This window comes from Stegodyphus dumicola, chromosome 10, assembly GCF_044657685.1.
Source record: "Stegodyphus dumicola isolate Sdum_Otavi_A_Nest chromosome 10, ASM4465768v1".
NCBI classification, from domain to species: Eukaryota; Metazoa; Arthropoda; class Arachnida; order Araneae; family Eresidae; genus Stegodyphus; species Stegodyphus dumicola.
Genome location: NC_140777.1, coordinates 118,642,062 through 118,657,077, shown reverse-complemented (window position 1 = coordinate 118,657,077; position 15,016 = coordinate 118,642,062). Strand labels below are relative to the sequence as shown.

At 35.6% G+C, this 15,016-nt stretch overlaps 1 protein-coding gene across 1 annotated transcript in view; it reads right to left on the bottom strand.

The window, feature by feature from the left end:
* LOC118200788 (eukaryotic translation initiation factor 3 subunit G-like) overlaps positions 1-15,016 on the bottom strand; it is a 56,341-nt gene that overhangs the window by 36,293 nt on the left and 5,032 nt on the right. The window contains exon 2 of the mRNA XM_035372749.2: positions 14,509-14,552. Coding sequence (XP_035228640.1) covers positions 14,509-14,552 — 44 coding nt within the window. The remainder of the gene's footprint in view (positions 1-14,508; positions 14,553-15,016) is intronic.

Sequence of the window (15,016 nt, the reverse complement as noted above, 5' to 3'; positions counted from 1 at the left end):
AAGATTTATGGGAACAAAAGATAGCATGGGACACTGAAATACCAGAAAATCTCAGAAAGAATTGGCAAAGCTGGTGTGATGAATTAGCTCATATTTCTAGTTTGGAAAAACCAAGACATCAGTTTGCAGGTGCTGGGAAAAGGGATATAAAGGATAGTTTACAGTTACACTGTTTCACAGATGCGAGTCAGAAGGCCTATGGGGCCGTTCTGTATTTTCGTTATTCGAAAAATGGAGTCATTCATACAAGTTTCATTACATAAAAATCACGAGTAGCACCTTTGAAAAAATTATCACTTCCCAGACTGGAATTGATGGGTGCTTTGATAGGCTCCCACTTGTCAAAATATATCCAAAAGAAACTTCGGGACATTGATTTAATTGTATATATGTGGACTGAATCTAGTATAATGTTACACTGGATTAGAAGTGATGTGAAAAGGTGGAAGCCATTCGTTCAGAACAGAGTGAAGGTAATACAGAAGAATTCAGATGTCTTGAACTGGAGATATATGCCTGGTGAATATAATCCAGCTGATTTGCTAACTAGAGGTGAAAATATCAAACATCTGAAGCAGAATAGCATATGGTGGGAAGGGCCCACGTGGTTAAAGAAAGAAATGGAACACTGGCCAAAACCGAATTTATGTTCCACAAAGAATATTGAAGATTCCAACAAGGAACTAAGAAAAACATCGAAGGAAGTTTTCGTAAATGCATGCGTTACCGAACCTTCCGAAGATTTATTTAAAACCCAAAATTACAGCAATTTACATCGAATTTACCGAATTACTGCCTGGTGCTTAAGGTTCATCAAAAATGTTAAAAATACCTCGAAATTATCAGGATGTTTGCAGGTTACCGAATTGGAAATGGCAGAAACTTATTGGATCAAACGTGTTCAGGAGCGAAATTTCACAAATGAAATGCAGGCATTGAAGAACAACGAGGAAATAGGTTCAAAATCAAAACTACCTCAATCCATTTGTAGACGAAAGTGGTGTAATTCGTGTTGGTGGACGATTAGAAAATTCAAATTTGGATTACAAACAAGCACATCCAATCATGTTGCCCGATAAAGATCATTTGACTGTTCTAATTATTCTTCACAGTCATCAGGTGGTAGGACACGGAGGAATAGCAGATACTTTAAATCAGATAAGAGATAAATTTTGGCTGCTGAAGGCTCGTCGAAAAATTAAAAGTGTTCTGTACAATTGCAATGTCTGCAAAATATTTCGAACTAAACCTGTCATGCAAGATATGGCACCTCTCCCACCAGACAGATGCCGAGAAGCCTTTCTGTTTGAGAACTCTGGAATAGATTGCGCGGGTCCACTGTACGTTAAAAGTGGAAGAGAATTATCTAAGACATATGTTTTACTCTTTACTTGTGCTGTAACTAGAGCCATGCATTTAGAACTTACAGCTGACCTTTCCACATAAAAATTTTTGCTTGCATTTAGACGGTTCATAGCGAGAAGAGGTTTGTGCCGAATACTGTATACCGATAACGCCAAAACCTTTAAAAGAGCGAAAAAAGAATTAGAGCTACTGAACGAGGTGATGAAAAGCAATAAAGTTCAAGATGAGTTCTCTAAGCAAGGAATCAAATGGAAATTTAAAGTTGAGAGGGCGGCATGGTGGGGAGGCTTTTGGGAGCGTATGGTTCAGTCTCTTAAAGCTCTTCTGAAGAGAATCTTAGGCAAATCATTCTTAACTTTCAGGGAATTAGAGACAGTCATAACAGAAGTGGAAGCTATATTGAACTCCAGACCTTTAACATTTGCATACTCGGATCTAGGAGAGCCAGAATCTTTGACCCCTGGTCACTTCTTAATAGGAAGACGATTACTATCATTGCCACAAGGAAGCTCTAAATTAACTTCAACAAAGGAGAGTCTTGCACGTCGACTTAGACATCAACAGATACTGGTAGAAAGAATTTGGCGAAAATGGAGGCAGGATTATTTGATGAATTTAAAATCTGCTCATCATTCCAAACTGGCGAAAACAGAAACTAGTTTGAAGAAAAGAACTATTGTATTAGTGCATAAAGATAAAATTCCACGGCTGATGTGGAAGATGGGCATGATAATGGAAGTCTTTCCTGGGAGAGATGGCAAGGTGAGAGCCTGTGCTGTCCGCTTGCCCAATGGCCATACGATTAAAAGACCAGTGCAACTACTATATCCAGTGGAACTGGAATGTAATAAGGACAATTACAGCAATTGTCCATACGGGCGAGAGGATGTTGCAACTCAACTTTTGCTGAGATCCGATGGCAGAGTGACGTCATCTCGAACTATGAACTCTCGCTAGAGATCACAAGAACTCTGAACTGAGAAGTCGCACGCTGCGTCGTGCGAACCTTTTCATTATGTAAATATTCTGTAACCGTTTGAGTCTTCATTAAATATGTTTGTATTGAGAAAGTTTATCATTTATGGATTATTCCTCTCAAGATTTGCAAATAGAGTCCCTGAGAAGAAATGATCCAGTGGCCCTGGCTGAACCCATTGGAACAAGGTAAGTAGTTTTGTTTTACCTTGATTAATTAGGTAGAGGATAAGGATACAAACAATAATAACATGAACTGTTAATTTCAGACCTGAATAATCAGACTTTTGACAGTTTGAGTTTTATAAACAGTAAAGACGAGTTTAATAAATGACGGTTTTTCTATTGATTAGTATAAAGTCATTTTGGTTTTGGGAAATTTGAATGCAATAAGCTCCTAACCAGCGAGTTTAATAAGCGGCAGCACAGTATATACAGAGAAAATATATAAATAAAAATTATCTCCCATGAAATAAAAAGGGAAATTTACAAAGCAAATGTGTACTATTGTGATAATTTATAAATAATTACAATTGAATTGTTAATTAAAATGCAAAACTAAAGAATAAAAAAAACAGAATTATAACTGATTCCATAGAAAGAATCTAACTTATTAGGGGAATTGGAACCTCTCTACACAACCATCAACAATTCATCCGAAGTGCTGTTCGTCATGTTTGCATCTAATGATGCACTAGACAGGCTTTAGAAAACAACAACAAAAATTTATTTACATGAAAAATGTCACAAAATCAAATAGATGAGGATATATTATTAGGCATCTCTGCCTTCCACATCTTACCACTTCAGCATCCTGCTTACCACTGGATAATGGAGCATATATAGCACTCACTAGAAGAATGGTGTAGGAATTATAAAACACTTTCCACCTGAATTCATTTGAGGTCATTTACCATTGATTTCTAAAAAAAATTACATTCAGAAACCATTTATTGGGTTTTTAATGAAAGTTTCCCATACCGCAAATATCGTCTGTGCAAATAGTTTGCGTTTGTGTGTTTAATCATCTTTTATCAAATGACTTTTGGCATTTGAAAGAAAGATTTTTGGCTTTAGAACACTGTGTTGTGAAATTTGTAAAAAAAATATCATTATCATTAAGTACGAGGTGTCTGAAATGGAACTATCACGCTACCACATTAAAACCATAATTTATTTCCAGTTTTGTTGCAAAAAGTCAGCTACAGAATGTCACCAAATTATGTGTACAGCTTTAGGTACTAATGCTGTATCACATGAGACCATGAAAGTGTGATGCTCGTTCAAAATCAAGGACTATCACAATCAAGAAGCAGTACACTCTAGCTGGCCTACTGATGTTGTTGAGGCCCGTTTGCGAGAACTTGTGGAAGACGACCAATATGCAACCATTTGAGAGCTTCCTAAGGAGTTAAATGTTAATGCCACGTCCATTAGTTGAGCTGTGCATTGCATAAATTTGACCAACAAATTCAATCACTTATCTGCATGAGCTGACTCAAGCAGATAAGGACAGACGTGTTTGGGTCTTTATTAATCTGTTCAAATATCAACATGAGGATAAAATTGTGGACTGGATCGTCACTTGCGATTAGGCGACCAGATTTTCCGGAGGGCAAAGTGGGATGCAATGATCCAAATTTGGGGGGAAGGGGGCGGAGGCCCCCTCTAAAGGTTAAAAAACGAGGTGCAAAATTTTTAGTGATGTCACAATGTCCTGTAAAGAATTACCCATCATTTGCGAATTAGCATGTGTGTTAAACAGACTCTATTATTGAAAGAAAAAATAGAATTTATCCATATCTCAGAGTGAATTAATGATTAAATCAACAATCACGGACTTTGGGATCTGGACTGAGACAACTCAGATGCATTTTCAGTAAAAGCGAACAAAGAATAAAAAAACAGCAGTCAGAAAATAAAAGTTCGTAACTTCCTACCTACCTTACTGCTTGAATATGTCCATCCAACACATGACACCGCAAATGTAATAATTTGACGCGGACGATGGGCCTTCCTGATCAACCGCTGACCTAGAAGGATCATCCTGTGTAGGTGCTCCGTAGACGTATTGCACTGACGAATGAATGCTTCTAAGAAGTTTTGGCTCTTGTAGAAGTCTTTCATAGACTTATCACAGGAACTGCCAAACTCAAAATTGCACTTCACCATTATCATTGCTTGTATTGTTTCCAGTTTTAACTGTGTCTTTTCAGTTTCCATATGATATTCATAGATGAGAAAACTCTCACTGGTGGCGTTTGTCCCTGGAAGACACAACAAAAACTCCACAATTTTCTGGATTTGTGCACATGGCACGTTTTTATCCTTGAAACGACGAAAAATTTCAGCCCATCGACAGTCGAGACTAGTTTTCTGACAAATCCAATCTGCAATCTTTTGTGGTGAAGTAAATCGCTTAATGTTGCATACTTCGTCAAATAACTCGTTATCATCAATGTCAACCTTTGGAATCTTCCACCCACAAAGTTACACGCTCTCTTGTAACTTTTCCCACGATGGTGGCTCCTTTAACGCAACCCAAGTAAATGAATTTACATCTTCGCACCTCACATCCACATTTGTCGCACCTCATGTCACTATCGGTGTTGCTTCTAACCTTCTTTATGAATGGAAACTCGCCTTGTAATTCCTCGTTGAATTTCGACTTTCGCTTTGGCATGACTGTTGCAACTCTTGCTGAGATCTGATGGCTGAGTGATGTCATCTCGAACTATGAACTCCCCAGTAGAACGGTGTTTAAGACACCCGGGTGCCTGGGCTAATGCCGTACCCCACGTAGAACAATTATGTTGTTGCGAATGATGTGAAAAAATAACTAAACAAAATTCTCGAACTTAGATAGGTTAAAATTAAAGATTAAGTAAGATTTAGGTAGACACAAATAATTAATTTCAAAGGAAATCCAAGATAGGCAAATTTTCTAATAACTGCAGGAAAGCCATCGAACTGGTGAACAAGAAGTAATGATTACTGAAAGTTAGAGTTCATAAAAATATGAAATTACTCACTAGTAGCATATCCCATGAGCTACTACACGGTTTGGATCGTAACTGCTCTGCAATGTTTGTGTTCTGTAAGAAACCAAGGATCTCCAGAATAATTTTGCCAAGTTCTTGTATGTTCGGGTACCACGATATGTACAGAACCACGATAAAAGTTTTTCTATGATATTAGACACTGCAGCTGATTTGATTTTGACTTTAACACTATAACTGGTGCTGCTAGGCATCTGGGCTGTGCGAGTGTCAGTCCTAGCAGTTCTGAAAAGTTTGCCATCGATACTTCAGGAGCAGGTTTTCATTGAGGTCTCTGTTGATTTTTCTTTTCAAATCTTGCCTTGTAGACCTTACACCCAGGATAGCTGCTCGGGTGTTCTGCACTACAGAAGATACAGCGAGGTTTTTCGTCACATTTTTTGCCACACATGTTACATCCATGAGATCCTCCATATTTCACACACCTCTCGGGGTTGTTACACAGATGCTGAGTGTGACCATAGGCCTGGATGGAAATATTGTACAGACCTTTTCCTTGGTTTGTATTCTTCAACACGCACGTCGAAACTGAACAAGCCGTTCAGTTGAAAGATCTGACTTCCTGCGTGGTTACGTTTCAGCTCAGCAAAAAATATTGGAAGCTTCATCTGGATACCATTCTTGTTTCTCGCAAACTGTTTGACTTTAACTGCCGGGAATTTCTGTTTAATTTCTGTTGAATTTCTGTCTGAATTCTCATTAAGAATAGCTTTTTGAATAGAAACAGGAAGATCTTTGATAACCATCCTAATGTTTTTCTCACTCTGCGGCTGAAATGTATGAAAAGCGATGCCATGGTCACTTAACAGTTTCTTCATTTTTTAAAGTCCTCAGAGTTCTTTACGTACACATGGATAGATTTCAACTTGGCACTAGATTCGTGCGTTTCAGAACAGTTCTGCGTAAACAGTTCATCAATTTCTAACCAATCTGGTGTGTTGCTGGGGGATACAATGGGCGGGGGGGGGGGGGCCTGTTGACTGCTGGTGCTCCTCCTCCATTACTTTCCGCACTTGCATTATCCAACATCTGAAAGCGGTTCGCTTGGGTGATGTCCATCGGCTCGGCAGATACTGGGATTTTCGCTGGCCAGTTTGATTTCCATTCCATTTCCGTCTCAGATTTACCATCATTAATTTCATTCTTTCTGGGCTTTTTCGTAACATTCAGCATCTCCGTCTGGGGTGTCTGCTTGTTGCTTGCACAAGGCGTGATTTTCCAAGTTCTACTCTCCTGGAGTGTCTTTGCGGCTTCCATCATATTATCAGCACCATGCTTCTTTATCAGTTCAAGAATTTCCTTCTCCGTAACGTTAGGAAACAATCTTGAGCACGAGATTCTGAGAAATTCTCCGACTTTTTTCTTTCTTTCTACTTGATACAGAATGGGAATCATCCTTTCTGAGCTGCAGCGGTAACGATTTTTTAGATTGAAATGATTTCACAGAGTCAATCTCACTAAGCTCATCATCCGAGAAATCGTTGGTAGCCCTAACAGAGGACATTTTGAAATACCCTCAGGTACCTTAATGATCAAAAATACTCAGGACAGCAAAACGTATCAGTACACGCTCAAAGCACAACTTTCACCAGTCACTGTCACCGCAAGAATCTGAGAATAATTGAACTATGAACTCTTGCTCAGAGATGGTACGAGAACGCGGAACGGAGAAGTCGCACGCCGCGTCATGCCAAATTTAAACCCTTTTTATTATGTAAATATTCTGTAACCCGTTTGCATCTTCATTAAAATATGTTTGTGTAAAGAATGTATTTATCATTTTATGGATTATTATTCCCTTTAAAGATATGCAGATAGAGATGGAAAGAGGAGATCAATTCAACCAGTGGCCCTGGTAAAACCCATTGGGACAAGGTAAGCAATTTTGTTTTACCTTGATTAATGAGTTAGAAATGTACAATGACACTAACGATACCAAAAGGAAATAAATAATTAATAGATGCTCAATGGAGACTCAGGTAATGTCACTCCCGTGAGGAAAAAAAAAAAATTAACCACGGAAACACAACAATCGCACGCACAAACCACCTTAACTAAAGAACATCTATATCAAGGAGGAAAGATTCCATAGAACTTAATGTAAAGCAGTTTGACATTATGTTGCTGAAAATCGGAGGGAAAATTTGCCAAGAGATTTGGCAACGGAACTTAGCAGCGAGAATTTTCCCGTCCGTGATGTTTACAGGAAATTGAGGAATACGGTGTTAAGAAGAAAAGTTCTTTGACAAAACGTTTCTTTGACATTTCGTGATAATTTGAACTCGGATTTTCGCACTTTTTTTTTGCTCAAAATAACCATTTCGTTAATTAATTTACTTACACAAAAAAATATTTTCCTTTCTTTTAATGTTTAAAGAAATTTAAAACAACATTCGTTTTATGGACTCTTGATAAACGTAACCTTCGAACTTCAACGCCGGCTTGGAGCTTTGGCGACAAATATTTTGCGCATGCTGTTTCTTTGCCTTAGCCGTTTCTTTGCCTTAGCCACCAACACGGTCGCCGCCTGCATTTGAGTGATGACATCATAGCTTTATTGGAAGCAAGCATCAGCAAGGCATTACCAATGCGCTGTGGTGCCCAATTCGAGTTAATTGATGTTAAGAGTCTCTTTCGCAGAAAAGCGGGACAAACAGGCGTCCTGCCGGGACAAGCGAAGAACCTCGGGACATGAAGTTTGAAATCCAGACTGTCCCGCCTAAATCGGGACGTTTGGTCACCTTGTGATGGAAAGTCCATTTACTTCAACAGCACAGTCCGAAAACGGGTCTGCGCCCGATGAGCCCGTTGAGAGCGTCACAAAGCACAATTTGACTAAAAAAAGATCATGTGATGTTTTCTAGTCAAAGTGGTATTGGCATGGTATCATCAATGAAGATTAACTAGAAAAAGGCAAAATCCTCGAAAGTAAGGTGTACAGCAAGATGCTAGTCCGTGTTGACACTGGGATCAAAGAAAAACATTGAACTGAGTTCTGTCGCAAAAAGGTAATGTTCCATAAAGATAATACAAGACCCACAAGTGTCTGCATTCAACAGCAGGACTCTGCATGGACTTGAATGGGATCTTTGTTACACCCACCAGCCCTGAGATCGCTCCTTTGGACTTCTACCTTTTATCCCACCTGCAGCTACATCTTTTGCTGATGCTATCTTTCATTCTGCACATTGCATCCGAAATGAGGTTGATTTGTTTTTGAACTCGCTGCCACCAAGTTTCTGGGCTGAAAGCTTTGAAAAATTACCAAACTATTGGCAGAAAATCATAGATTTGGGTGGTGATTACAATCTGCACTAAAGGTATTGCTTTCAAGTTTTATTTTCCCTAACTTTATTAAGAATGTTTTTTGGTGGAAAAGTTTTGTTACAATCAGATAAAGTTACATGAGGGAAAACATAGATAGAATATTACATCAAATACAAAGCATCAAAACTTTTCACAATCAATTGATACACAAACACAAATAATATCTGTTAGTTTTGTTTTGATTGAAATTCCTCTAATTCCAAAAAACTTTTCCAAATCACAGATGAATCCATAACTAAATACACATTTTCAACTATTAGTCAATTTATTACATCCTTTCACTCCTGCTAGTAACCAACCAAAACAACAATTTATCATAGTAATGTTCTCTCATTAAATTGCATCCTGCGAGTATTTTTGTCTGACAATTTATTTTGTCCCTTTAACTACTCGGAACTCCGTTCTCTCTCTATTGATAATAAAATACTCATGCAACCCTTTTGCGTCCCATACTCACTTATGCCTGTCTTGTTTGGGGATACACCTGTAAAACTAGTAAGAATAAACTACAAGATATGTAAAATGTAGTACTTGGACAGCTGGTGAATTCTCGCTGGTTCATCAGAACACAGCAATTCATTGTGAACTTAATATACCTGTAATCGAATTGTACATTGCAATCAATTGATACACAAACACAAATAATATCTGTTACAGTTTTGTTTTGATTGAAATTCCTCTAATTCCAAAAAACTTTTCCAAATCACAGATGAATCCATAACTAAATACACATTTTCAACTATTAGTCAATTTATTACATCCTTCCACTCCTGCTAGTAACCAACCAAAACAACAATTTATCATAGTAATGTTCTCTCATTAAATTGCATCCTGCAAGTATTTTTGTCTGACAATTTATTTTGTCCCTTTAACTACTCGGAACTCCGTTCTCTCTCTATTGATAATAAAATACTCATGCAACCCTTTTGCGTCCCATACTCACTTATGCCTGTCTTGTTTGGGGATACACCTGTAAAACTAGTAAGAATAAACTACAAGATATGCAAAATGTAGTACTTGGACAGCTGGTGAATTCTCGCTGGTTCATCAGAACACAGCAATTCATTGTGAACTTAATATACCTGTAATCGAATTGTACATTGCAAAAACTGCTGAAAAATTCTTTTCAAAAATCCCGGAAGTTCATAATAGCACAATTCCTGTTCTGAATTACGATTTTGAAAGTCACAAAAATCAAAAAAGACCGCTTGTGGTACTTACCTAATTAATCAATGCTTTTGAAAAAATTTCACATATTATATGTAAATATTCCTGCCTGTGTTCCTTTAGTCTTTTGCTTTATTGTATGTACTTTGCCTTTTGCTTTTATATGTATTATAGTATATTTACACCTTTTTTAACATTGATACACTCACACACAAACTGTTTTGGCAAATAAGGTATTTCTTTTTAAACTGTCATATAATTGCTATTTAACTTCGGCTATGTGTACTTACCCTTCTTCTTCTTCAACGGCTAACAGCTCAGATGTTAGTCTCGTTTAGACTTGATATGTGTTCTACGCTATTTTACAGACTATGCTACTTGTGACTCACTCAACTTTTATGAACTGTTACATTGTGTTCCTTTAATGAACTATTCGTAACATATAAGGAATTGAAAATCGACAACGTGTTACACTGGGTTAGTGGTAAAACGCAGGTACCCGTCCCAGCGAACGTCTCATGTTTGCCTGAGCTGACAATGACCTAAATCCATTCCTTTTTCTTTTAACTCATTGCAAATATACATTTGGAATTTTCAAGGACAAATAAGATATATATTCCATTATGATAGCCTTCTAATTCATACGATTTCAAAATTTGATCCCTATTACACAATGTCAATGAAACGATTTAATTGCTTTTGATTGGCTTTTAATTCTTTAAGTAATCGAAATGAAATAAAACTTCGATGACTGGCATTGTCTAAAATAAGATTAGTTAAAACCGATTTTTTACCTGCACAGGCTAAAACTGTACATGTTGGTAAGAAAACCTTATTTTTAATACAAACATTACTATAAGATGCAGAAATATTTTTGATATTCTTATTAGATTTAGACTATGAGTCACTCAAAATAGTTTTGCTTTCTGCTTGCTTCTCACAGGCCCTTATCCTAGCACTAACACAGTTATTTTTTCTACAAACTGACTCGTGATAATATTTGCTTAAACCTTTTTTTTTTTTTTTTTTTTTTTTTTTTTTACACATGATTTTTGCTTTACATTCATAAGATGTGGTATTTTAAAAACCAGCACCTACCTTCAATCCCTATTGCACAACGTCAATTGCTTATTCATTTTTTTTTTTTTTTTTTCCCTATATCCAACTTTTTACAACTTACAGGATCGTCTTGACCATCACAGAATAAATAAACATTTTTAATTTGTATATTTAATGTTGAAGCAGTTGACATATTTTTAGGCTTTGAATAGCTTTTTGATAATTCTGACTGTTTTCATAACTTTGAGAAAAAGATCATTTTGCCTCTTAACTTTTGGCAGACTCATCACAGTTTCAGTAATTTCCCTAGATTTCACCTCATTTCTCAAAAACATAATAATTTCTCAAACCTCACAAATTCACATTGTTTTGTTTTCAATGAAAATCTAAAACAAAATCGTGTCACAGCAACTTCAATAATATAGGATTCAATAAGTGCACGTATGAACCTTCTATTACATTTAATGAACGTAAATTTCCTTTATTAACTTCTATTTCATCATATAATTTACGCAAACCCTTAACATTAGATGAACTTCGAACGGGTTCAAATAATTTAGTCATGCAAGAATTTATAATAGAATCAGTTCTACCATATCTTTGTTTTAAAAGTTCAAGAGATGATTCATACTTTTTTCATTTAATTAAAAACCAACAACAACATGATATGCAGGGACCAGAAAGAATTTTAAACACTGGAATTTTTAAGTTTTGTAAGAGAATTATTTGAGCCGATCGCGCTATCAAAACAATTTTAAGAATTTCGTAAATTTGCTTTAGTCATCAGAGAATTGTGAAATTTCTAACTAGGTAATAATTGTAAAGCCGTAAACAGTATTTCCCAAAATACTAAATATATTAAGAACTGGAAGAATCCACTAAACATTTCCAGTTTTTAATTCTTTAATTCTGCTCTTTAGTTTAATCTTAGCTGACAATATTTTGTCATCGTAGTCTTCCGAATCTTTTAATTCATTTTTAAATTTTTATTTTTTCGGATTTTCTACAAACGTTTCCACCTCTACATCGTAGGTTTTCGAAATCTCTTCCTTTGTCTCTACCAGTTCCAATAATTCTGATAATAAACATATATTTTCGGTAGCTTCATCAAGCTTTTGTACTCTTTTAACTAGTTTAGTAACACTAGCACAAACGTTACTTCTCTTTTCAATTATTTTTGAAAGCTTATCCATATTAACTCAGAGTTTGTATATATGTTTCAGAATTTTAATCCAGTAATGAATGATCAATTAGTACCGATATTCCACATTCACCGACATGATGCAACAAAGAGGCTTTAGAAAACAACAAAAATTTATTTACAGGAAAAATATCATAAAATAAAATAGTAGAGGATATATTATTAGGAATTTCTGCATTCCACATCTTACACTTTTAGCAACCTGCCTGCCACTGGCTGGTAGAACGCACGCAGTACCCTCTAGCCAAATGGTGCTGGAATTATATAAGTCATTACGGTACTATTCGGTTTCGAGGGCCGTAAAAAAATTGCAGCGAAAATGTACGCGCAAAAGCGCCAAATCTAGCAAACGCGCCCATTAAACAGCGCGCCAAATCTAGTGTACGTGCTGATTTCAAATTACATAAGTTTATATAGTTCTATATTTCTTAAGATGCCATTGAAATACTAGTTTAATTTTTAAATCATTTTTTGATATCCTATGGATTTAAAAATTTGGGAATTGCCCATGACTTGGGTAAAGTGCAGAATCACCCAATGCTTGACGCGTTTTTAAGGACTGCACATACTCGGTATCCATGTGCACATCGACCTATTTTCATTTAAAAAAAAATCCTAGAATTGCACAAAAAATGGCACTGCGCACACCCTTGACTTTATCTATGTACACATCGACCTATTTTCATTTAAAAAAAAAACCTAGAATTGCACAAAAATAGCACTGCGCACACCCTTGACTTTATCTATGTACACATCGACCTATTTTCACTTAAAAGTAAAAGAGAAAATTGACAAAAATCCAATTGTTTTTACCCTTGTAAAAAGCGGCAAACAAATAAGTGAAAGATTCTGCACATTACCGAGAATATTTTCAAAGAAAAGACATCATTCATTATAGAAAATTACGTTTGAACAACCAACGAGATGAAATTATGCTTTAGCGATAAGTCGTTAGCGAAATAGCGATGCAGCATCCATTCAGTTATGTTTAGCAATTTTTATATAAATTATAATAATGATCTGAAATAGTTATTTACTCTTATGCTTCCATTCAGTCATGTTTAGCCTTTTTCATATAAATTATAATATTAAAAAAGTATTATATGAAATTAACCTTTCATCTAAATTAAAACATCAATCTTAAATAGTTATTTACTATTATACTACTTCCTTTCTTGCTGCAATTATTAGGGTTGCCGCGATTATTTTTGGCAGCAGTAGCATCAACAATAGTTTGGCGATTTTTTACGGCCCTCGAAACCGAATAGTACCGTCATTACACATATATGAAGAAATCTCTTTTAACTAGATGTTATAGCAATCCCATATTACAAAATTTCATCTTTCTGCAGAAAATCATTTTTGAGTTATGCAAGATACATATGTAACTACAGACGTTACGAAAAAATCTTTTTTACAATATGTTTTAGAATAAAGAGTCCTTTATTCTATCCATACGTACAAATGCACACAAAAAAATAGTCAAAATGAATATTTCCATTGAAATTGAATAACCAAAATTTTTTATGATTACAACACTTGCTTTACTTCGTACAAGGAAGTGAAAAGTTAAAAACCTTACTTTATACTTTCCTTCTAACAAAAATTACCAGTTGAAAGTGAGACTTGGGGAGGAAAAGAAAAAGGTAAAATCCGAGGAGAGACAAACTGGGAAGTGTAGAATTGCACAAACTTCAAATTGCCCACTCCCTTGACTTTGTCCATGTACAAATCGATATGCACCATATAAGTGGGCAATTCTGCACATTACCCTTAGTTCAAGGATTTATGCGGCTGGAATATCTAGTGTAAAGTAGGGTTACAAAGACTGGCGCAATTATCAGCAGCCAAAATCATTCGCGCCCTCCCGTCAAGGGAAAGACCCAACCAAAAAAAAAAAAAAAAGGGGGGGGAGATTTTAGGGCTAAAATTACACATTTAGGTGAATATGCATAAAAAGCCATCTTTCAGCCTGGCTTTCCATAGGAAATTAATCTAATTCCATAATGGTATGATAAATAGAGCCTATGATATTTTAGTTTCTGCAAACCTTACAACTCTAACAAACTGAATAATAAAAATTAAAAATACAAGCTTTAAAACAAAATTACATTATACAGTTTTACTGAAACTTTCATGGATTAGTTAAGCATTTTTTCCTCCCCTCTGAAATAAGACATAATATTTGGTGCTAATTTCACATTAAATAATTTTTACTATGTAAATTTCCAAATAATACAGTAGTTTTAAAGTATTTCATGTTGAATATGTCATACTTCAAAATGGTACATTTACTGAAGTTCTTATTATATTTTTGTTCTAATTCATAATATTTTATTTTGAATTGTTTCTTACCTTCACCTTGCTCTACTTGATCTGCCCAACTAATAGGTTTTGATCTGAAAATAGAGACAGCAATCAATACAAAAGAGAGGAAAAAAATCTGAATTTATTTCTTCTTTAAAATATAGCATATTTCCTTTCTAGAATTTACATGATTTGGAAACTTTCTGATATGCTAACAAGATTTTAAACTTAATCTCCATATTTCAGAATTGAACTCTTTAACTAGTATACTGGCTGCTGGAAATCTGTTGACAGATATTCTTTGTACTTATATTTCAAGTACACTCATATTATCTTCAAAATTCCTAGCCAAGACTACTCACAGAGATTTAAAACAGAGGGAAAGAGTTTATTACAGAATATAAATGCAGTATTGTCTCCAAATTCACTCTACAAAGCACATGTCATGTTTTCACGTTAAGAGGGGAAAATGTTCCTTGTTTAGTTTTTTCTAGACCTGATGTTCACTCATTTTGAGATGTACTTCATGGAAGAAACCATCACCAGACCCAAAGTG